The sequence below is a fragment of the Muscardinus avellanarius genome, assembly GCF_963383645.1.
Source record: "Muscardinus avellanarius genome assembly, chromosome: 1".
Classification (NCBI taxonomy): domain Eukaryota; kingdom Metazoa; phylum Chordata; class Mammalia; order Rodentia; family Gliridae; genus Muscardinus; species Muscardinus avellanarius.
The window spans coordinates 119,919,750-119,944,529 of NC_137786.1; the positions used below are offsets into that span (position 1 = coordinate 119,919,750).

At 45.3% G+C, this 24,780-nt stretch overlaps 1 protein-coding gene across 1 annotated transcript in view; it reads right to left on the reverse strand.

Annotated features, from left to right (window-relative positions):
- Nucleotides 1–9,195: 9,195 nt before the first annotated feature.
- The window catches only part of SORL1 (sortilin related receptor 1), a gene marked incomplete at its 3' end in the record, with an annotated part of 156,975 nt that continues 141,390 nt past the window's right edge, over nucleotides 9,196–24,780 (reverse strand). Inside the window, exons 40-48 of the mRNA XM_080707083.1 lie at nucleotides 23,550–23,646; nucleotides 21,453–21,637; nucleotides 19,127–19,246; nucleotides 18,298–18,462; nucleotides 16,713–16,887; nucleotides 15,734–15,840; nucleotides 13,342–13,534; nucleotides 10,563–10,775; nucleotides 9,196–9,263 (exon numbers count right to left, since the gene is read on the reverse strand). Coding sequence (XP_080563209.1) covers nucleotides 9,196–9,263; nucleotides 10,563–10,775; nucleotides 13,342–13,534; nucleotides 15,734–15,840; nucleotides 16,713–16,887; nucleotides 18,298–18,462; nucleotides 19,127–19,246; nucleotides 21,453–21,637; nucleotides 23,550–23,646 — 1,323 coding nt within the window. The remainder of the gene's footprint in view (nucleotides 9,264–10,562; nucleotides 10,776–13,341; nucleotides 13,535–15,733; nucleotides 15,841–16,712; nucleotides 16,888–18,297; nucleotides 18,463–19,126; nucleotides 19,247–21,452; nucleotides 21,638–23,549; nucleotides 23,647–24,780) is intronic.

Consider the following 24,780-nt stretch of genomic DNA (forward strand, 5'->3'; position numbering starts at 1 on the left):
TATACGTTCTGTCTGGCTCCAGTGTGACAATCTGTGAAATCCCTATGCTGCAATTGAAAACTTAGCAAAACCATTTGGCCATTTAATACATTTCCTTCCTGGTTGAAATGGAGAAAGTACCAACACCCAACACTAAGGACCTCCAAGCTGCTTCTGGTGCCTCTCCTTCCCACTTCATCACAGCTGGTGCCCCCGCCAGCCTCAGCCACCGACCTTCCCTCACCCAGAGTTCAGTTACATCCCTGTTAGGTCCCATTGGTACTGACTGAACATACTTAATGTGACAGCCATGCTGTGACCCATCTTTTGATTATGATGGTACTCTCATGTCTACTTACATTCTCTGCTTCCCTTGGTGGGATGTACTGATAGCTGCCCCTCCTACCTTCCAAGAAGCAAAGTGCAAACTTGATGACCAGAGATAAGGAGGTGACTGTACCCTGCTATGAACACCACGACTCAGCGCATTATAATGAGAGCAGGAGGTGCAGCCGGCACATGGTGAGTCCCCCGGGCTCCACTGTTCTTCAAAGAGGGTCTACACCAAAATCCTCTACAGGGACAGAGGAGATGTCCCCCTGCTCCTGACATCCCAATTCAGACTTGCCTTTCTAGTTGGAAACAGGACCTAGGAATGATGGAAGAGATTTGGCACACTCCTCTTGGGGACTAGTCTTATTCTCAACAGAACTGCAAACAGCTGCCAATTGCTTCTATAGAACATATGATTAAAAAAAAGTCCCATGTGTTCACAGCAGGTCTCTGGGGTTACCTAAAGATCTGTTTTTCTTCTTGGTGCTTTTATTTTCCCCCAAATCCTACAATAGATACAAACTTCTTTAATAATTCACCTCACTCCTCCCCCCAAGGACTTTACTTATGAAGGTAAACTGGCTGATTAACATAAAACTCCTAATGTATACACCCAAGTCTGTGTAATTAGAGGTGTCACATGGGCCATTTAAAAGCACAGACTCTGGAACCAGGCTTCCTGGTCCAACTCTCACTTTGGCTACCTGTTAGCTCTTTTGACCTTGGGCAAATGTCTTAACCTTTCCTTCAGCTTCCTTTTCCATAACACCAGAATAATATCTTCCTTAAAAGCTTGTTGCAAGGTTTAAATGAATTAGTACACAAGACCTTGCAAGAGTGTCCACATGTAACAGTTACATATTGACTATTGCTAATTTGCTATTAACAAATTAATGCTATTAATTAATGCTATTGCTATTAATGACACATTTGATAGTACACTTATTGCAGCAATATTGCCATGGCTCAAAGTACTTTTGAGCCACCTTCAGGGGACATTTTTTCCAGAGTTTCAAACCCACTACCCATGCCGGACGTGGTGGCCCACCCTTATATTCCTCGGGCTTGGGAGGCGGAGACAGGAGGATGGCGCAGGTTCGAAGCCAGCCGTGCTGGCTTAAGAGACCCTGTTTCCAAATAAAAATAATATAAAATAGGTCTGGGAGTGTATCCCGGGGATAGAAGGGCTTCCAGAAACCCTAGTACCACCAAAAAAAAAAAAAAAAAAAAAAAAAAAAGAAAAACCCACTACACTGAATCATCTCAACACATATAAAATCTCCTCTGGAGATATGCTAATTCTTGGGGCAGCTTAGCAGCCGCGGGTGCCAAATAAAGTGTACTTATAAAGCCAAGAGCTTGATGTTTTGTGCTGTTATCTACTGCTTGTGAAGAATTCCATAAAACACATGTGCATACGCACCCAGACAGGTCAGCACCATCCAGGCTGGATCAATCCCCTGGAAACTAATAGGCTCTGCTTCTGCTGGAAGGATATTGAAAAATAAGTCTTAATTATGAAACCTCTTCATTCGATTGATCCTGAAGGCGTTACAGTCTGATGTACAACCGAAGGGCAGATTTCATAAAAGGCTGCTTTACACTTAAATCCCAATCTCCTTTCTTCCTCCAAGTGTGCTGATGCCAGGTTTTAAGTATGAAAAGCCGTTGTTTTCATACAAAGATTCCCAAACATTATCAACATTATCAGTTGTCATTTTGGCATTAAATAGGGTTGCGACATGACAATTATAACATTAGCATTTTAAAAAGCATAACATCATTGTTCTTCTGGAAATTGTTGCAAGCTCACATTACCTTATACAGAATCTCTTTTAAAAAATTAATGGGGCACTTACTTGCATGGAAGCCAGTTGGGAATGGATAAAAAGAGCAGCAGCTAGCCCCTTTACTGGGGCCCAATGGTTGTGGGCCAGCCCCATTATTACCCTGTACAAGCTGCGAGGGTTTGCCTGGCTGTGCACATCAAGGTAAAGAAAATATGCACTGAAATTTTTTTCCCAAGATGCAAAGGATTTTGATAAAATTGAACTGGGTTGTTGCAAAACAAAAGCATCCTCTGTGATCCTAATTATAAAATTCTTTACAAAAACATCCCCCCTTACTTTTTTGAAAAAAGGCTTATTGCTTGACCATCAGAAGGGAATACTGTGTTCCATATAAATGACTTTGCAAGGTTTAAATAACTTCTTTATGACTCCAAATGTTTTAATCTTTCTAGAGTGTGTGTGTGTGTGTGTGTGTGTGTGTGTGTGTGTGTGTGTGTGTGTTTATGTATGTTACTCAGGCACATTCTACCTCCAAGCTATATCTCCAGCCCTATTTTATTTTTTGTGGTGCTGGGAATGGAACCCTGAGGCATTCTACCTCTGAACCATACCCCCAGCCCTATTTCATTTTTTATTTTGAAACAGGGTCTCACTAGGTTGATGAGACTCACTGCTTGCTGTGGCCATCCTTGAACCTGTGATCCTCCTATCTCCAACTCCCAAGTACTGGAATTATAGGTGTGTGCCACTGTACCCAGCCAATTTTTTATTTTGAAACAAGATCTTGCTAAGTTACTGCATACTGGCCTCCAGCCTGTGATCCTCCTGCCTCTAATTCTCAAGTACTAGGATTACAGGCCTGTGCTACCATCCCTGGCCTAGACTAGGAATAGAATCACCATATTATCTAGATATACCACTCCTTGGTATTTATCCCGAAGAAGAGAGTCAGCATACTAGAGTAACACATGCTTACCCATGTTTATAGCAGCACAGTTCACAAAAGCCAAGTTATAGAACCACATTAGGTATCCATCAACAGACAAACTGATGAAGCAAATGTGGCTTATACACAGTGGAGTTTTATTACTAATTAAGAACAAAATTATGTCGTTGCAGGAAAATAGATGTAACAAGAGAGTTTTTTTTTTGTTTTTGTTTTTTGTGGTACTAGGGGTTGAACCCAGAGGCTTTCTACCTCCGGGCCATACTCCCAGACCCATTTTATATTTTATTTGGAAACATGGAAACAGGGTCTCACTAAGTTGCTAAAAGCCCCACTAAGTATCTGAGGCTGGCTTCGAACCCATGCGATTCTCCTGTCTCAGCCTCCCAAGCGCGGGGATTACAAGCGTGCCCCCCCCCTTCCCCACACAAGAGAGCATTTTGTTAGGGAAAATAAGCCAGGCTAGGAAAGTGGAGTGTCATGTGTTTTCTCCCTTATATGGAAGCTAGAGAGGAAAAACAGGGGAAAGGAGGGTGGGATACTATGAACATAAAGGGACACCAGTAGAGGGGAGAAAGGGATTGGGGAGGAAGGGAGGGAAAGAAGAGGTACTGGGGAATGCAACTGACCAAATTATGTTATGTGACTGCATGAATGTCACAAAGAGCCTCATTATTATGTATAATTATAATGCACCAAAAAAGAGAAAAAAACCAAAAGAAATGTCCTCCCCAAATTAAACTTCAAAGTCAACGTATAAGAGGCAGAATAAATCCAACAGATACAATAGCTTTCACACCACGAGGTCCTATTGTAACTCAGTCTGAATGCATTAATGTTAGCGAGAATGTCTTAGTGAGAGGGAGTTTGCTTAGCAACAAAACAGAGCTGAATCGGAGCAGCAGACATAGGCAGTGCCTGAGCCATGTGCAGAAAAACTGTGACAAATGGACTTCCACTTCCTAGACCCCATCGCTAAGACCTTCCTAATAGGAACTAATCTGGGGCGCTGCAGCCTGGAGGTTTCCGATCCTAAGTGCATTCGGGGTAGAGGATGCCTGCTCTAGGGCCTTCATTCCGCCACTCGGGATTGACTGGACACCCACTCTTCTTGCCCAGATGCCCTCCTTCCTTTATTCCTCTTGTCACCGCACCGGCCACACACTGGGTGACAGGCCTGTTTCCCGTGAGCTTCTCATGGACAATGGACAAGATGCTGCATCTCACAATCCTGGTTAAGATGTGTGTGGTCGTGAGTGCAGAACACACTAGCGTGTGTCAGATGACACCACAGAAGCCCGAAACCCCTAGTGTAGGCCACGATCAGGCCCTTCCCCTGGCTGGCGGCTCCCCGTTGTGACTTCTCTTGGTGCACTGGACTGTGTTCATTCTGTTACTACATGATGACGTGTGATACAAAAGGTCTGGGCCAGAAATTCCCAGACTGAAGGCTGGTGCTGCGGTACACTCTCTGGTTTACTCTAAGCAGATTACTTAACCTCTCTGAGCCTGGGTGGTAGAGACATCAGCTTTGTTTTGGCCTAGTATCTAAAAAGCAGCACACCTCAAGCACTGTTAAAATAATAAAAATTGACCCACCCACCCCACCCTACCTTCAGGGTTCCTGACTTATTTGGCCCTAAAAAGTACATTATTCCCAAGTCTTGGTTGTCTATGGAAGCCTGAAAGTGCTCTTAGGCACACAGCCCTTCTGCAGGGCTTCTGCTCTTGTCTCAGACTTGAAAATTGCCTTTTTAGCAAGGTGTCTCTCAGCAAATGTAGGTACAGCTCTAAGCAAGGCACTTTAGTCCCATCCGTATGGAATAATCTTATTTCCTTCAAAATAGCCACAGTGACATATCCCCACTCCTCAGCCAACACAAAGACATCCTGTTCTTCAAGTCTTCACCGCCTGAGACCAGCTTGTTAATAACCAAATTATTCTGGGTCCTCGTGTTCTCTCATCTATGACATAAACATCCTTTTAAAAGAGACAAATCAGGTAATGTTTGGAGACTGCATCCGACATCTTTATTATACTCGAAAGAACAACTCAAGACACACACAGAGTGGATCTTCAAGTCAGTGTTTTTTTGACCCAGTTACATTTTTATTCAGTGAAAAAAGTTGACATCGAGACAAAAATTACCTTAAAGTTGTGCAACAATATAGTAAAATCTTCAGCAGAAATCAGTGACTTGGAGACGTACCAAGGCAATTGAAATTATAAATACCTACTTTTACTTTGGAGAGAAATGAGTATACAGTGTCTTACTTTAAATAAGAGCAGAATAGGACTTTATTTTTGCTGCAAATACTTTTGACTTTGCTTAAAGTTGCTAATAATCCTTAACAAGAGTCTTTGAATGAGAAGTGACATGGAATATTTGAGGAGAATGTCCTGCTTTAGCATTCACACTTCCATTTGACATGAAACTAATACCATTCTTGGGTTATTACTTGGTGCTGACCATTTGATTCATGATATGGCTGCTCAAAATTAGTGGGCAGAAACATATATACAACCTAGCTTCCCTCAACCCATGCTCGGCGGTGGTATTCCTTGTGAAAACATACTTATGCCCGTGGACCCAACTATTCCACATCTGAGTCTTGCATAGAAAGTAGTCCATATAAACATAATGTACTGGCTTTTGTCACACACAAAAAATCGTACCTGAAAGGCAGCACACACTCCAGTTAAGAAAACTAACAAACAGGAATTTCAAGACCCAATCCTGACACAAGTGAAGAGTCTGCAGATTTTGGAGTCAACCCCTTAAGCCCCAATAGGGGTGGTATCATGCTTATGTCTCTGGCTCTCTTCTTTGAGGGCCTCATCCCAGCTCTCTGCTGAAGGACGAGAATTCACAGGAGTTTACCACCCCACCTCTTAGTGGGAGAGAGAATAACCAAACCCGACAGGTGGGGTTTGGCTCTTAAGGAAGTACTGGAAGCAATCTTAGCAAATGCAGGGACCCCTGGGTGGGCATCGAGAAGAGGGTTCTCTGAGAAGTAGGTGCTTCTGTAGGGGGCTCACCATACCACTGCTCTGCCCAGCTCCCCACAAATGTCCATTGCTTTCAGATGGGTCATATCCATGCAGCTGTGTGTCCCCCAAAAATATTCCTAGTGACACTATTAGAGATGGAACCCTAGGAACCACTCTTCTATAAGTCAGAGGTTCCAACCAGTCACCCAGCAGCACAGCTATAGACCCAGCAGCTGGGTCTTTGCAGTTACTGGAACTTCCCATCTGTCTGGAAACAGGTTTGCTCAGACACAGCTTCCCAAGAGCCCTGGGAACATTTTATCATCTTATCATCCCAGACTCATGTCATGAGAATCAGGGGTGATCAACACAGAAAGGAACCAATAATCAGCTTCCAGAGACAACTCACGCCCTACCTCCTGCCCACCAGGGTGAAGTATTCCACTGCGGTCCACAGGAATGTGGCGTCTACACCCCCAAAGTACGCAGGAGAGAATAAAAGTTCTCCTTGTACAATGGGAGCCTTGGGGGTGGATACCAACACGGTACAAGAGCCCCTTCTTCACTAGCAACTGGCGGTCCAAACGGTCACAGTGACGAGTTACCCGGTCCCTTCCAAGGCTGCGAATTCTTAATGTCACTCCACTCTTGCAGACGGCATAAACATGTCAAAACCCCCACAAAGCTATGTAGGGAGAAACAGGCAGGAGTGCGTGCTTTAAAAGTTCATAAAAATATACAATTTACACATAGCTGCATCTATCTAGCTCAGTCTTCAGAACCTTAGCTCCTCTCACTATATAAAATACTCTAGCCTTTAAATGCTGCTTGTTTTCAAACAGCACAGTGGCATCTTCAAAGGAGAAAGGAGATGGCTAGTCTTTACAGTACTGTGCAGTAAGCACTGGGAGGCACTGGTTACTGGAATGGGGTGTTCTAACGTATCTCACACTGCCACCTGGAGACATACTCTCTATGTCTATGGAATAATCAAAAATAAGAGCTCTGAGCCTTTTACAGCGACATTCACAAATGCCACCAAAAATTTGGCAGAAAAAGAAAACATACTTTCTAGTGCTTTGATTAAATGACTTGCCTCCCACAAGACTGTTAATCTTTCCGGTACTTAAAGAGTTTATTAAAGCGGAGGTGGTAGGGCTTGGAGTATCGAACAAAGCTCCGAAGCAAGACAAGATCAAACCAAAGAAATTACGGTGTGGAAAAAAAAAATCAAAAAGGAAAGAGAAGAAAATCAGCTGGAAGAAGGCTCATCATCACCACCGCTTGGTAACATGAGCTACAGCCCTATCCACATGGCAAACTAAGTGTCTACAGGTCAAAATACTCCTGGTCTAAGATATAAATACAAACTGCAAAAACTATAAAGTTTAATTGGCTCTTTGTTTTCCAAACAATCCCTAGGTAGAATGAAAGTATATTACCACCCAAGAATGATATTTTTGGTTCTAAGAAACCAAACACTTGTGAGAGGGTGAGGCATTGCACTGAAGGGAGATGGGGCTTTACAAAGCTTGCATATAGCGGATGCATAATCAGAGGCATGACTTTGGCTATTCCCAGAGCTTGCTGCTTCTCAGCTGGGAGGAAATTCCCGGTGAGGCTGTTCATACAGTACAAGTCACAATAATGCCAGACAGCAGTGCCTACGACAGTGAGTCTGAAGGTTGAGCAAAAGTCCACAGTGGATTTCACGTAGCTTCCAAGTGACATGACTTGAATACAGGGGGAGAGTTTTAGTGGCAGAGGAAAAAAGCATGGCTTGCTTTATTGTCTTGTTTTTGGCAGTGCTGGGGAGTGAACCCAGGGTCTCATGCAGTCTAGGCAAATATTCTACTACTGAGTCACACCCCCAGCTCCTACAGCTTATTTTATAGAGAGAATAAATGAACAAACTCCAGTGTTGCTGCTGTGGACTGGAAAGGAAAATATTTAGAGTGTAATTGTGTATAGCACTTTTCTGTAGATTGGGTGAGGAAGGTGGGAAGAAGAGAGTGAGAGAGAAGGAGGAGGAGAAGGAGGAGGAGGAGGAAGAGGAGGAGGAGGAACAGAAAAAGGAGAGCAGAGAACAGAGCCCAGAGAGTAAAGAGAAGGCACTGACCCAATTCAAAACGACTGCATATATCAGTATTTTTTAAAAGGACAATCCAGTGACCACCTTAACCCAAATATAAAGTTTTACATTTGGGATACTTTGGTGGTAAATAAAAACAAAATAAAAAAATTGAAAATGGAGAAATCACACACTACATTTGCCAGTGTATCTATCACGGCACAGATCTAGAACTCTCTCCTACAACTAGAGTACTTCTTTACAATGCTGATGACCCCAGTGTATGAGAAAGCTTTCAAAGCTACACCTTGTTGAGAGGCTTATCCAGTGAAATTCTATTGGTTAATCCAGGACAGGGAGCTGTGGCTTGCTGAGACTTTCTGGCTATAGCTATTGAACTGAACAGAGCCAGCGACAACTTAGAGCTCTCTTCTGCCAAGACCTTGACATGACAATGCACAGTGAATAAACAATGGATTGCTCTGGAATGGCAATGCTATCTGCTGTTCCCCACCCCCAGCTTTTTGGGTGAGGGGCTCCTAACATGTGGGGTCAGATGACCACTAAAGCCTGGCCTTATACAGAGTCCCAATAAATTAACAAAATTACACAAAAGAACCTTTCCCTATAAGTCACTCGAACATTTCCATATAAACTAAATCCAAATAAAATGTAAAATTTGAACTCACTTTCAAGGAGAAGGGATTCTACCCATTACGCTCTCTCTCTTGAAGTTTTTATTAAATACATTTCTGTGTCTTAGAAAAATAAAAATAACGGCCAATTTATTGAACTGAAATTATCTCACAGACTTAAAAGCATGCCCAGTAAGCACAGCCCTGTATGACTATATTAACATCAAATCAAAACAATTTGGTTACTAAAGTCAACCTGGCTTGAAGTTCACAGTTGATAACTACAAAGTTTATTTATTCCTTTCTTTCCTTTTTTTTTTTTTTTGCAGTTTTTGGCCCATATAAAAATAACATATTGCAACTCAAAGTGCATCTTTTAAAATAAACCATCAGCTATCTTTATCAAATAAAATATTTACACCATTTGGTTTCTAGTGAGGAAAGCTCTTTCAGGCTATCACCATGGGGACGTCGTCTGAAAATCCTGTTATCATAGGAGCATCTTCGTCGTCCTCTCCTAGAGAAAAAACAGGCTTTGTGAGTTCTGTCACACACCTTCTTTACCCATGTCCCACTGCTCTGCCCACCCGTGGCCCTACCCATGTACCCTAAAAACATAGCACAACCTACCAGGGACAGTCAAAGGCCTGCTCGGCCTCCCTCTGCCACTCTCTCCCCCATCAATAGGTGATTGAGCTTATTTTAATGGTAGCTTGAACTTAGCCAAATAAAGCAAGTAAAATTTGTAGAGAGAAAAATCTCATTGATAAGGTGGTTTGGATTCCCCCATTTCAGTCACCTACCCCATGCATTAGTACAGTGGACTTCACTGTCTGCTCTCAGGAGAACAAAGGGCATAAGAATTTTGAGAATAGCTTCCCAAAGCCATGGTTGTCCCCTTTAAGCCCAGTGAAGCTGAGCGCTGATCTGCATTCAATAGTGGTCACACTGACAGGTGGATGCCTTTTAGTAGCAGGAGGCAAAGACGCCACTCATTCCCGCAAGGCAAACCAGATGCTTGCTGATTAAGCAAGGAGGGTCACAAGAAGACAAGGGAGCATGGCTAATATCACATCACCAGTGTCCAAATACACCAATGTCTTTATAAACACACAATTATAACTAGTTTACAGAAAAAGTAAATATGCAAACTCACGTTTAGCAGTCTGAATTTGGGGAAGCCTCTAACATACCCCCTTTATCATGCTAACTGGTTTACTGGCTCACAGTGTTTAGGAATTGCAGCATGTAAAGATTCCTAGAAGGGACAAAAGGACTGCCTCCTGCCCCCACAATGTGTGTTGTCCATACGTGAAGTAGGAATGCCTGCTGAGGCCGCACTAGCAAAAGAAGGAGAAGCAGCGGGATGGAAGGGATAGAAGGGCTCCTCTCTCCAGAAGCCTTCTGGGGGTGCTACTGTGTCTCCACCAGGACCTCCAGCCAAAGTATGGCCTGATTCAAAATGACTGCATCTATCAGGGAGACTGCCAGGTCTGAGAAGGAGCAGACAGGACTCAGATGGACATCTTGGAGGCTCTTCCCACACTGGGGGAGTCTCTCCAAAGCCCGGAGCCTATCTGTTCTTTCTGTACAAGGCAAGCTCCTACCCACCCGTTCTTCCCTAGGTCAGGCCCAAACTGCACTACTAACAAGAATGTGGTATTTTAATTTAGGAGCAAGTTACAAGCCAAGGGCTCTGAATGGTTTAACCCCAAGCAGCGGACTCCCAAGTTAGCAACTAACTCCTTTTCGAGGAACTGAAGGCAGGTGCCTCTCAGTAGCCTTTGTGAGGGAGAGTCACCTCCCTGCCACTCACCCAGGTCGTCTCCCGAGGAGAAGATTGCTGAGCCCAGCCGGGAGCTGTAGTGGCTGTTGGCGAAAGCTGTGAAGCTGCTCTGGAGTCTGCGATGCTTCAGGTACAGGATGGCAAAACCAACTCCCAGGCTCAGCAGAATAAGGAACAAGATGGGAACCACCACGGCAGCCACATCAGTAGACCGGGCGGCCTGAATCGCAGACGTGTCTGCACCTGCAGAGGCCAGATGCCCACCTGTGAGTGGCCAGGCAACCCCTCAGGGCCCCAGCCACAGCATACGACAGGTGCTCACGACAGCCACCAGAACTGCCTGAGTGACACTGCTTCCTGCTCCCGTGTGATGTCAAAGGCTTCCCGACTACCTGCCCTGTGCCAGCCCACTGTGGCCCTGTGCATGCAAATATGGTAATTACATTAGGAGCCTAATCACCACCTTGTTGGTTACTGTGATAATCTCTTGGAACGGAGACCTTTGTTGGGGTATCAACATTGATTTCATTAGCATTAAGACCACTTGCTCGCCTTACATAAGAGGATGTGAAATCAGACCACTAATTAACGAGATTGCAATTATTTCCCCCTACTTGGCACCAAAGTCACTCTGAACTTCAATTACCTGAAGCTCCATTAAGTGATACAAACGAGATTCCTTGACTACAATACTGACTTAACAGCTCATGAAGTTTTATGGGGTTTTTTACTTAAATAAAAAAGAGAGGGAAATAACCTTTCCATATACATTTAACATTCCTTAATGCCCTCCATGAAGCCATTTAGGTGTTTATAACCTAACAAAGATGCTGCCTTCCCAGGGTCTTAAAATGCAAACTTCGGAATGGTTTACTGATAGATTTGTACCACTGGGGGTCCGGGTCAAAACCATCCCCCACCTCACACCCGGCTGGGGTAGAGGTCATGGGCCTTGAAAGAAAATAGATTATTCATGTTAAAAATCTTGGGATCATAGCTGGATGTGGTGGTGCACGCTTGTAATCCCAGTATTTGGGAGGCTGAGACAGGAGGATCACAGGTTCAAAGTCAGCCTCAGCGACTTAGTGAGGCCCCCTGCCCTGTTTCAAAATAGGAAATAAAATCAGGCTGGGGGTTTAGCTCTGATGTAAAATGATTCTGGGTTCAATCTCCAATGCCACACACACACACACACACACCACCACCACCAACAACAACAATAACAACAACAAACTTGGGATCAGGCAGGGTAAGGGGAAAGCATGAACTTGAGGAAAGAAATTGGAACACCAGTCAATTTTTAGCACTGGGAGCACTGTGGACTTTCCTGGGTCTGGGCCTATATATACTTGTGGTTGTTCCCTAGTGTAGGGGGAGGTGGGCCAGGCAAGGGCTCTGCCTCACAGCCACCCATCTGTGCAACCTGGCAGGGTAACTCACAAAGACAGCCAGAGAAGAGCCATTTATTTTTTTTTTCAAATCTAGCCATTTAATATTCATGTCTGCATTTAAATTTATTTCATTATTTCCTGGCCAGAAAAAAAAAATTCTAGCAAAATCTTGAACATGCCCCAGGCCATCCCAGCTGTGCAGAGGTAAATTAAAGAAAGGATGAGCTCGGTGGCAGCATGGCGGGAACAAGGAGGGAGCGCCACACAACCTTGGTCTCATAAAGCCAGCCCCACAGGGTCCTCATAGTGGGTTTTGCCCAAAGTATATTTCATAGGCTGTTAAGGAGTTTTGCTTAAAGACAGAGCACTATTAAAGAATTGCTAGGTAAGTGAGTTTTGCTGTTTGCTTTTTGTTGGGCCTCCTCAAAGTCTCCAATATGCCATGATTCACCAAAGGGAGGTGGGAGACAATGTTTCCTCTTTTAGGAGGATTAGGGATCTGCAAGAGTGTCCCTGGCTAGTACTATGTGATGGACCATCTAACAACTTAATACAAGATTTTGGCTTGAGCCCTGGTTATATCTTAGTTAGGAGTAAATGCAAGTAAAAAGACCAGAGGCAAGATGTTCTGTGAAATCCTCACCAAGCTACTGTACTGTAAGCAGCTTTCCATGTAAACTACTAGCATGGCCTGACTCTGGTATCTTTGAGTGTCCCTAAGACAGAGATTTGGGGCCAAACCTAGGTCCCGATCTGAGGCTGACAGCTAAGAGGGTGGGGAGGGTCTACAGTCAGCGTCTACGTGGTGAGAGCTGAGCTGCTACCTTGCAGAATCACAGGGTGTGTTAGACTGCTATGGGCTCTGAGAAGTGCTACAAAAACACACAACAAAACTTTCATTAACTTAGTGTTCCTCAAATAAAGCCACTTTTTTTTTTTTTTTTTTTTTTTTTTTTTTTTTTTTTTTGGTGGTACTGGGGATTGAACCCAGGGGCATTCTACCTCTGGGGTCACTCCCAGCCCTATTTTATTTTTTATTTTGAAACAGAACCTCACTAAGTTCCTGAGGCTGGCCTCAAACCTGTGATCCTCCTGTCTTAGCCAAATACTGAGATTATAAGCATACGCTACTACCCCTGGCTAGAACTTCCTTTAAAACAAAACCTTTTCTTTTTTTTTTCTTTTGTGTTTTACATTCATAAAATGACCACCCTGTACCCTTAGCTCCTCATGCCATACCTGGCTCAGGAAGTATTAAATTAAATGCATACCTGAATAAATGGATACATGAAGGGTTTGCTTTTGAGCCGCCAGAAGATTCTAAATGTGCTTTAGAAAGGCACATGCTCATCAGACCACGTTCACTCCTGCCTTTTCCCTCCAAGGGAAGACAGGTACTGGCGGCCACAGTGACTTACCAGACCCCAGCTCATCATACAGCAGGACTGCAGGCTCTCCACAGATCTGGCTTCCAAAAAGACATCGTGCTTGGACGGTGAAAGTGTAATTGTGACCCATCTTCAGGTTGGAAATTTTAAAGAAATTGTCGGTTGTATTCCCAAGGTAAGCTGTGAGATTCATGGCACTATCAAACATGTGGATCTCATAGCCCTGAAAACACACACAAAATACACACACAAGATCGCTCAGGCTGGTGAATAAGAAATCTGACAGTTTCTATTACTGGCTCTAGCTATGTGAGCCCCTTATTGCAGGCTTTTTTTTTTTTTTTTTTTTACTGTGGCTACTCATTATTTCTTCTTACATTACCATTGGGATACTGGATTTAGAAAAGAGGAATTTTCCCATCCCAGCATCTCAAATAACTACCACATTCTCCTAGGGCCCATGCATTGGAAGTGAAAAGCGTGATCCCAAGGAAACACTTCTGAGTTCTGATCAGCCATCACAGGTGTTAGGCAATATGAAATGCCATGAAGAACCTGGACCCTCCGATACAGTGCGCAGTATGGAATCTGACCAATAATAAGCCATGGTCATAGTGGCCTCCAGCAACAGGGTAGGAAGAGGGAAGTCACCATCAGGAGACGGCCAGTTTCTCCTGCGCACTAAGTAGGGAGGCCACTGTCACTTGCTGCCCGTCTCGCTGCTTTCCAGCTCTTCCTAAGTGGACGCCAGCTCCCACTGATCTGGCCCCAACGAAGCGCCTCAGCAGGGCAGTCTGAGATCAAGCTGACGACTGCTGCTCTCCAAGCACGCTGCATCAGAGCACCAACACCCACCTCGGACCCCTCAAGAAAGATCCCAGCATTTATCTCTATCCTCATGCCTGGCCCACTGCAGAAATACGGTCTCTTGGTTCCTAGTCCATTGACCTGTCTGTTCTCCTAACTCCAAGCTAGGGAGGGAAGAAAGGCATGCTAAGCAGATGCCAGGACATCCCGCTAGGGGTGGAATGCTGAGCTGCAACCCTGACCTCGAAGCTGGGCTGCTGCCAGGCTCAGGCAGAAACCACCAGTGGCAACTGGCTGCCCAGCGGGCTTCTCCATACCTGCCTGGCATCACATTCCTGTGTTCCTTTTTATGAATTAGTGATTATTATTGACTTGCCAATGCATATTCAGTGTAGAGCATTTATACAATACAGAAAAGTTAAGTTACACACACAATCAGCCACCTGTAACTTATTTCAATAGTCCTTTTCTGTTGGGCATTTAGGTTGTTTCTCTTTCTTACCACAAAAATAATGTTCATACGTTTTTACTGCTCCCTTAAAAGTAAAGTCTTAGAAAATTGCTGGATAAAGAAGTGTGAACACCTTCAACGTTTTTGTTACACATTACCAAAACGGCTTCCAGAAGGTTGAACCAATTTATATTCTCAGAGTGAGTAGCTGCCCAGCAAATGCCCATGCCAGCGATCCTCACCCACCAATGTCCACTGATTTAGTGTGAAAGTGCCGCAGCTCTTGTTGCTGGATTCCTGGGGAGGTGGAATCCTTTCTCCCTTGGCTCACTGCTGTTGAAATGGCTTGTTATCCTGTACCTTTTTATTTCTGTTCTAAATTCATTTACATGCATCTTTTCTATTTAAGGGTATGAACCATTTGCATGTCATAAGCTGGGTGGGATGTGAGAATTCCCAGTGATGAGGATTTCCAAATTTTAACTGATCCTTGCTTGTGGTATTGCACTATGACTGCTGAGAACACTGGGGCCCTGAGTCCCCAAGTTCACCCTGAGCCCAAGCTTTGTCATCCATGGGCCCAACCAGCTTCCCTCAAGAACATGTTTGTGCTGTGTGGGATCCCCCAGGTCTCAGACCCCTTCCCCTGCTCCCACTGTGGATATGGTATTGGCCTGCCAACAGGAAAACAACAGAAAGCAAAGGTGTTTCTTCTAAGTCAACAGAGTATCTTCAAGTACTTCCTGCTCCCTCTACTTCCTCTAGGAACGAAGTGAACGGGGGCCAGGCTGGCAGTGTGGCAAAGCCCAGGCCTCGACGGGTGGGGAGGTGGGGCTCTGGGTTCCCACGCTGCTCCCTGGGCAGCTCAGGGGGCACAGCCAGGGCCCCAGCCCATTTCCCTTGATTCCAGGGAAGATGAGTGCAGGACTGAAAAGTGCTTAGTGCAAAGATTCTCATCTTTAATGGGCAGTATGAACACTTTGCTAATTAGCAATCCCACAGAAAATGGTCCTTTAATTCTCAAGTTCACTTCCTTGCCCCTATTCTTCCTTCCTTTCTTTTTATTTTTACACTATCTATGCCAGCATGCTGTTAATGAGCTCATCTCTAAAATAGCACTTCGATTAAATTTCCAAAGTCATCGAGAATGAAGGAGGAACTTACCCTGCTTTCATTAAAATGCTTTTCTTTTAAAGCTAGACTTTTCCAAAATAGAAGAACGTGATCGTTTTCAGTTATGATTTTTAAGGCATCAGGTGCTGATAATGAAACTGAAAATTAAGGAGAAGACAGGATGGAGTTAGTGAAGATACAGCTAACCCTCCACTTTCCCATATGTCAAAGAGAGGAAATAGCGATTGCCTCAGCGGCCTGGGTTAGGGAAGAAATAAAACACATACATAGCTTAATACAGTGCCCGGCGCATGGTGGATACCCTTTGGCCGGCATCTCTGTTGTGGAGAGAACGATTTTAGCCAAGGCACTTGGCCATTATCTAATTAACAGCCACTAGACCCAAGGACAGGCAAAAGCAGATGTGGCGGGAGCGGCAAGAACAAAATGGCATAAGGGACTCTGCCTGCACACGTGACCCCAAATGACAGGCTCAGAGGATGCAGGCCTATCACTCGCCCCACATCACTGAGACTTCTGATGCGGCCACTGCTGCCCACATTCTGGAGCTTACCACCTGCTTCCTGAACCTGAGACAGACTGCCCTGCAACGTCTCCCACCACTTCTATGGGACAGACTGCTACAGTGCGCCACTGGGCCTCTCCAGTCCAGGTCCTCAGAGGCAACCCTGGCCTGATAGCAAGTTTTCAGTTATATTTCCTAACTCTCATGGGCATTCCTCTTCCTCTTCCCTAGGAAAGTCAAAATAAGCTAGGGGAGAGGAGAGGAGAAAAGAAGAAGAAAGAAACCTTAGAGAGCGTGGGAAATGAGGCATTCCCCAGCCCCAGTGCTGGGACTGCTGTGTTGTGGCCCAACGGGAAACCCAGTTGCGCCTCTGCAGCAGCGGAGATTCCAGGTCAGTGGTTCCCTGACTGACTACATGCGTTCTAACAGGGAGCCCATGTCCAGAGGTCTAGCATGCTGTGGACACTGCAGCGCTGGGAGGCTGCCCACCTGTTTCCCGCTCACCTGTGGTGATTTTTATGCTGGAATCTTTGCTCATATTCCCCAGCTGGACAATGATGTGGTATTTTCCTCCGGGTTCCAACTTGTTAAGGGTGTATTCCACCGTACTGTTGTGGGATTTAACTTTGTAGCTTCTGTCCGTCTTTCTTATCAGGTCTTTAACTGCAATTGCATAGAACTAGGACAAAGGAGAGAAAAAATGGAATGAGTGGTCATCAGACACTTGGCATTTTCTACTCTTCACAGTTCAGTGACAGACAATGGAACAAGTGTTAAGGTCATCCCTCGGTATCTGCAGGGGATTGCTGCCAGAATCCCTTTTGGATATCAAGTCCCTTATATGAAATGTTTTTGCATATATCCACACACATCCTCCTATATATATCTTCTACAGATTACTTATAACAGCTAACATAATATAAATGCTATAGAAACAGTTGATATACTGTATTGCTTAGGGGATAATGACAAGAAAAATATCTGTACATGTTCAATACAGACGCATGTTTTTGATATTTCTGATTGGCAGTTGGTAGAATCTGCAGTGGTGGGAACCACAGGTATGGAGGGCTGATGGATAGCAGAGGCTGTGAAGCTCCACAACATTCTGAGCCCCAAAGTCTGCTTCTGTTCTTTGGAAGCCTTTGGATAGCCAGGGTTAGGCTTATAAATGGAATATACTCATAGAGTTGCATATGGAATTATCAATCAGATTCAAAACCAAAAAACATCTCCAGGAAAAATCACACTGTAGCAACAGCAGCTAGGTTAGGACAAGCAAGAACACCCAAAGTCAGTCCCTGACTTCTGTACTATGGCACAAGTATGTGAACGCTGTTAGTGGAAAGACGGTGAACGAATGCGCTCAATCCAGCTCTACTGAACAAAAAGCGCTACTAAACACTATCCAGGTTGCTTTGTACATTTAAAGGGGGACAAGAGAAAAAGATAAGGATGTGTAGTAAGCACAAGAGACTCAATTATCAGGAAAAAAAGCTGAGAGTCCAGCAGAATCTTAGCAAGTAAGCATTTTAAAAGTGACCACCTCTGGAAAGGAGGGTAGCCAGTGGGGGCAGGGGAAAAAGCAGCCTGGAGCAGGGAAATGTGGGAGATGTTTCCTAGGACCAACACCCCTTCCTGTAGCTGGTGTCAGCAAACTTTCTGAAAAGGTCTAGGCAATAAATATTTAGGCTTTGAGAGCCTCAACTGTGCTGTTAATAGCAGGAAAGCAGACACAGATAATACGTAAATAGATGGGTGTGGTTTGGTTCCAATAAAACTTTATTTAAAAAGCCAACTGGATGGATGAGATTTGGCCTGCAGGCCTCGTTTGCTGACTTCTGTTTCAGAGGGTCAAGGAGAGAGGTATGAGGAGGCAGGATAAACCAATAAGGCAGCTGAAAGTAACAGAGGTGTGCTGACTAAGAAGAGGTTTCTATAAGGACACCAGTAAAATGGAAATGTGGGAGAGACCTGCTGAAGCCCACCAGTAAGCCTGTGCTTCCCGTCCTGTTTCTGGATCTGCTTTGTGTCCCCCCCAAAGCATGCTAAGAATAAGCAAGGCTGCCTGGCGGTCCAGCCCGCTCACCAAGTCCTGATCAGGAGAGTCATACGGTGATTCCCACTTGATGATGGCTGAGGTTTTGTCTGTGTGAACAGCATGCAGGTGTCGGGGTGGAAGCCTGCTATCCGGGATCATCTTCACTACAATGTAGTCAGAGGACGGTCCTTTGTAAGGCACCAACACCCGGACCTAGGGCCCAAGCACACATGTGGGGGAAAAAAAAATCATCTATCTTCACTGTGCTTTCAATAAAACAGACACACAGGATTGAAATTCAACTGGCACAAAAGGAATAAAGCATAAAAGGGTCCCGCACACCCCAGAGCACTTGCCACTGGTCACAGCTTCTGGTGCTCTTTCTTAGATGTATTTTAAACAATTGAGAAAACAGTACACATATTATACTCTTAATACAGCTTAGCAATTGCTCCATATCAGTACATTTAGAGTTGTCTTTCTTTTGGCTGGTTTCCCTGGATCCCATTCCATGGATAAGCCTTAAGGGTTTTACAGCCAGTCTTTTCTTGATGCACACTTGTTTCTAATCTTTTGCTATGATAAGTAATGCTGGACCAAACATCTTTCTCCATATAGCTTGGCACACATGTAAAAGTATGTAGGCTCAGTCACTGGCAGTGAAGTCTGCTAAAAGCTTTAGATTTCTCTGTCTCTGCTACCCATCCTCCACCAAGGAGCTGCAGTGGGGTCAGTGGCTGTGATGCTTATGAAGACGGAGAACGTCCCTCCAGTCACACATCTGGAGTCCAGATGTCCAGCTCCCCAGGTACACACAGCTCAAGACACGCCTTACAAAACAGGAATTCCCCCCAGCTCTCTGGCGCAGGAAACTCACCAGAAACAAATACTGTTCATCCCTGTTGACGATGACTGTCAGGTTATGCAGAGATGTAGTCAGGCTCTTTGGGTTTCGATAGAGGTCAAGAAAGGATGTAGCATAGAAAATACCATAAACCTGGTAAAAGCAGAGAATGGAAAAGATATCAGCTCACGGGCCAATGACCCCAGTTACTTAAGATCCTTAAGACCCTGGAAGTATTTCAAAAGGACTCAAAGAGAAGTTTTCTGCAACATTTATTAGACTGACAGCATTCACAGGGGCCGGGCCGGGTGCTGTGCTGCAGAGCACAGGTGACCGCCATGTGTGCTGTCCTCAGAGAACTCATTCTTGAGGAAAACTGGGAATGGTGTACTGAATGGGATGGGAGGCCAGGGGAGTTTGTACAGAGTGTGAGAAACTTCAGAAGTGTGTGGAGGGAGCCGGGCATGGTGGCACACGCTTGTAATCCCAGCATTCGGGAGGCTGAGACAGGAGGATCGCGGTTCGCGGACAGCCTCAGCTACTTAGTGAGGCCCTCCACAACTCAGTGAGACTCTGTTTCAAAATAAAGAAAAAAAATTGGGTAGAGGGTGTAGCTCAGAGGTCGAATGTCTCTGGGTTCCATCCCCAGACCCGCAAAAAAAAAAAAAGTGTGTGGAGGGAGTGCAGGAGGGTGGGCACAGCCAGCTCCCTGCAGACACCCTTCATCCTTCGCCTAGGAGAACCCTGCTTCTTAGTGAAAACTGCAACTTGAGGAAATGCCTGCCTTTTCCACCAGACTGGAAGCCAGGGTGGGGGGGATGACACGTGACAAGCCCCAGCCAATGAGCTGTAAGTGTGAGGGTCTGTGGAAGGTCTAGGAGGGCTCAGTACAATGAATAAGCCCTTCTTCCTGCTACCTGGAATAGAGACAAGGGCTGTGGCTCCGGGAGCCTGTGGACCATGAAGATATCCTGAAGGATAGAGGCCATAGGCTGGAGAGGCAGAGCCTGCATCCCAGATCAAACCATGTTGCTATGACACAAGCCCTGGACTGCTCTGGACTGCTGACCTCAAAACTTCTTTTGGTTGAGGGGGAAGTAAACTCTTTAAAACACGGTTTCCTTTGGTTTCTCTGTTAATGCAACCATTCTTACTCCTGCAGGCACACGTAGGAAAATGATGGAGTTTAGAAGAAGCTTAGGGCAGGGCATGGAAGCTGACTGAGCCTGGAAAGAGAGGTTAAGAACTGGAGAAGTTTTCTGCCTAAGACAGAATCAGAGCACTTCCTCCAGGAGTATGCGAAAGGAAAGTGGGGCTGAGAGCTGCCAGAATCCGCAGCAGCTGTGAGAACGGAGAGGGAAGCCATCAGGATGGGCAAAGGGATTCCCAAGACCCAGGCAGTAGTGTGGCTCTTCTCTAACTCTGCTCAGTACTGGAAGGACAGAGAGGGAAAGCACAGATAATGAAAGAGGAAAGGAGGCCCCAAGGGGTGATCCACAGGGAGGAGGAGGGGGAGGGAGGACTTGAAGGACTGAAGGGGTTGGAGGCAAATGCAATGGAAGGGAATGGGGGAACGAGGGATCAAGAGGACAGGATGGGACCCGCCTCACATTGGGCACTCAGAGTTAAGCACAGCACGCTCACTGTGACCGGACTGGGCTTCTTAGGGTAGAGTCGCCATGTCTGCAGGGCTGTGAGCCCCAAGAAGGATCCCCATGCATGCGGGCAGTGGTGGTGACAGCTATTCTTGAGGGAAACCATGGGCTACAGAGTGCTCCGTGAACTGAAGAGTGGTGGCGACGGTCCCCACAGGGATCTCATTCCATCTCCCACCTGTGAAAGTCAGCATGCATGTGACCAGAGCATGAGTTAGGACTGGGCGTAGCAAGGCTGCTTCCCCAAGTCACACGTAACTAGTGACCCTCAAACCAGTCAGCAGCCCAGCACTCTGTACACAGTGCGCCACTCTGTCGATACAGCCGGGGGTGCCAAGTGGCCATGCCCTCAGCTGGGCACAACAGAGAGAAAGGCCCCTTTGCTAGTAGAAACTATTTTGAGGTAAAAGGGAGCCTGGAGAGGGGATGTCTGTATCATGTAAAAGAGGCTATTAAATTAGCAACTTTCTATCAAGTCCACAACCCCAAGCAAATCTCTGGGTGCAGGAATATGTTATACTGTACCTAAACGAAGTCATTCAACAGCAGATAGTATGGGCTACTGTCTTGCAGGCCAGCCAGTGTGGTAAAGGGTGCTAGGGTGGGATCTCAAGTGGCTTCCAAGGGTGAGAGCCACAGAGCAGCAGAGAAGAGAGACCCGACAGCCTACGTGCACTCAGAGATGGTCACGCCAACCCACTCACCACATTCTTGGGACCAGTCCAAGTGCACTCCACCGCAGTCTGGTTGACAGCCTTTGCTTTGAGGCTGGGAGCAGGTGGGCGAACCCCTCTGGTCATGACGTGCTCAAACGCCAGAGGACTGTCCCCCAAATCAGTCTTGGCCCAGGCAGAGATCTCATAGGATGTATGAGCTGTCAGATTGCCAACTGTGAAAAGAGGGAGATGCCAGGAGGAAGGTGGGGATGTGAGTCTAGAATTCAAACTGATGCCCACGGCCTTCTTAAAAAAAATAATCTCTTGATTTCAGTGAAACACACATGTGGTCGGACTTCATTTAATATTTATTTCCTGATGGTGAGTTACATGCAACACACCTCATGGGCACTGAGTAATTTGTTTTAAAGCTGACCATCAGGTACAGTGCTCCTGGATGGCTTTTTGGTCTTGTGTTACAAGAGCCTTAGAAACCATATCCTTCTGTTCAGCTATCCCATGACCTCAGAGGGGAACTAAAAAACTGGTGAACAGGAGTATCCATTTCAGTGTCCACGGCAGTGGAAAAAACTGTGCATAACCCAACTGGCAACAACTAAACAATGTGTTTTCCAGGAGCCACTAGGTAGCCACTAAAACTTGTTCCAGAGAACATTTAGTGACCCTGGAAAACTCCCACAATTCTATGTTAAGTAAGAAGGTTTAAAGGGAAGGGCACCAAACTATATACAGTATCATTCTGATTTTATATATAAAAATATCTAAAGAGATCAATGCATAGAAAAATATGCATGGGGATGTCTGAAATGCAAAAATTGTAACTTCATTATAGAAAATGTTAATTTTCATGATTTTTTTGCCACCTAAATTTTCTAAAATAAGCATGCAATCCCTTTCTAATCACAGGATTAAGACTAAAACAGGAGGGACTAAAGGAGAGATGTTAAGAGGATAATGTGGGAATCAGAAGAACTGAGGACATCCAGGGCCTGATTCTATGCTTTGTGGCTGTGTACCTTTTGTACAGTATTTATACTCTTAGAATGTCCCTTTGTTTATAAAATGGTTAAGACCCAATAGGACACATAGCAGCTGGCTACAGCAGGGATTAAAGAGGAAAGTGTTGTAAGAAATGCCTGGCATGATGCCTAGTGTCTGGCCAGCTCTTCCAAGGTTTCAGGTTACAGCTACAAGACTCTGCCTGACTCTGCCAACTCTACTGGTAGGACACTGAGCCAACGAGACACAGGCTTTGGAACTGCAAAGGCAGAGGTGCCCACCTCTGCAGCCTTCTGAAGGAATTCTCATTCTCCGAAACTTAGCTTCTCCTCGGTGACACAAGCATACTTCACAAGAATGTTATTGGTTTATGCAGGATGATAATCCCAATAACAACAGAGAACACCTAGGCAAATGACTGCTCACAGTAGGCGTTCAGTGTTGTTACCCCTCACAGGACCTCCTTGCGCAAGTTACTTAATGCTAGCAAACCTTGAGCAGAACACTTGTAGTTTTTGTTTCCTAAGACCATTAACAAAGGGCAACAAAAAAAAAAAAAGAAAAAGAAAAGAGAAAAATGTAAAGTATGTTGCAAGCAGGTTAGAAGAGGAAAGGAGGAAGCTCCCATGTCATTTCTTAGAAATAAAATCCCTCCATTAGCCGACTTTTAGATACAGGAATTTTAGCTGAGGCTCGTTCTTTGTACAGATAGAAGGAGGGCTGGACCACTTCCTCCTGTGGTTTGCTGGTCTACTCATTAAGTCCATGAAGTCGACAGATGTTTACTGACAGATATTTAATACCCACCATGTGCCAGGTCTGTGCTACCTATTATGAGCAAGGCAGGAGTACACCAGGCTAGAAAAGAGACAGGTGACCCAATCTAGGAGCTGGTTCTGGTAGGGCAGAAAGCAGGAGGTTTTCTAAACATCTTCAAATATAAGTCAGCAGGCAAAATAAAAGTGTCCTTCTAGTTCTTCCTCCGCTATGGCCCGCAGAGCCAGTGAGTGAGGCCTCCCTCTGGAGTCAGGAGCTCGGACTGTCCTTGACGGACAGAACTACCTCCATAGAAGACCCCGGTGCCCCACCCAAGATGCTAGAAACCCCAACTCTAAGGTGCGTTACCTGTGTGTGACAATGAGCTCCCTCGGAAGTTCAAGGTTCTCTTCTCTTGTTTGTGGGTGTCAAACGCCCAGAAAAGGTTCATCACATAGCCATTCACCTGCCAGGAAATGGGAAACATGAACGCCAGCAGGGTCAGAGGGCACCCCAAGTACAAAAGGTGGAATGAAAAGGAGACCTCCTTTCTTTGCCTCATTTCTTACAATGGCTGGGTAGCTTCTTTTCATTTTTAAATAAGTTCTATTTGTGCTACCATTAATTAGGACTTAGTTATAGTCTATCTACTTTGGAAAACAACAGTGAGGCAATTTATAATTTATAATATAAAATGCATTCAAGAGAAAAAAAAGTTAATGCGGAATAAAGGGATAAGAGCCAATTAATAAAAGCAGAAAGAGAAAAAATTGCAAGAAAATTAGGCCATGATAATTAAAGGCAAATCTCACTTGGCATCCAGGACTACAGGTGGGTACAGAGGGGGCAGGTGAGGTCGCATTAACAGAAGGGAAGATGTCCACTTGTCAGGAAAGACTACCTTTCCTGAGCCCTCACAGAAGGTGTAGAGCTAAAGCTCATAGACGATTTTGATCTAAACATCTTCAAATATAAGTCAGCAGGCAAAATAAAAGTGTTCTCAAGACCAAAGACTATAGACAAGGACATTAAGGCCCCCTCTTGTAGCCACCCTCTGGAAGCCAATGGCGCGATACAGTGTTATGTCTGTGGCTCAGGGATACTGAGGCTGTGTGTTCCACTATGGCCTCGTGGATGGAGAGATGCAAGGAGGAATCGACAAACAAGAAGAAGCATCATGGAGAGTGATCTCTATTCGAAAGACTGTAGGGACACAGAGAGCAGTGGGAGAGCCAGCTATGCAGATGGGTAAAGCAGAAGGTCCGGCAGTGCTGGAAGAGGACAGTGGGTGGACACTGGGGGCCCCAGTGGACGAGTCTCCAAGGTACCCGACTCTAAAAAGACTGCTCTTCTACGTGGGAACCTCTGCATTAGCACCAGGAAATCCAATAAAGCTGAAAATTACAGGGCTTATGTATTCTGTTAACACCAACTCTATTTGCACTGTAGCTGTGAACCGTTTAATTATATGGTTAGAGGAGAAAGGCACCAGGCTCGGGTGGAATGGGGACATGTGGAGCCTCAAGTTGTTCCTCACGGGGAAGGACCAACCCAGTTCTGGGTGTTTTAGCTCCACTGGAGCAAGCCATTCCTATGTCTT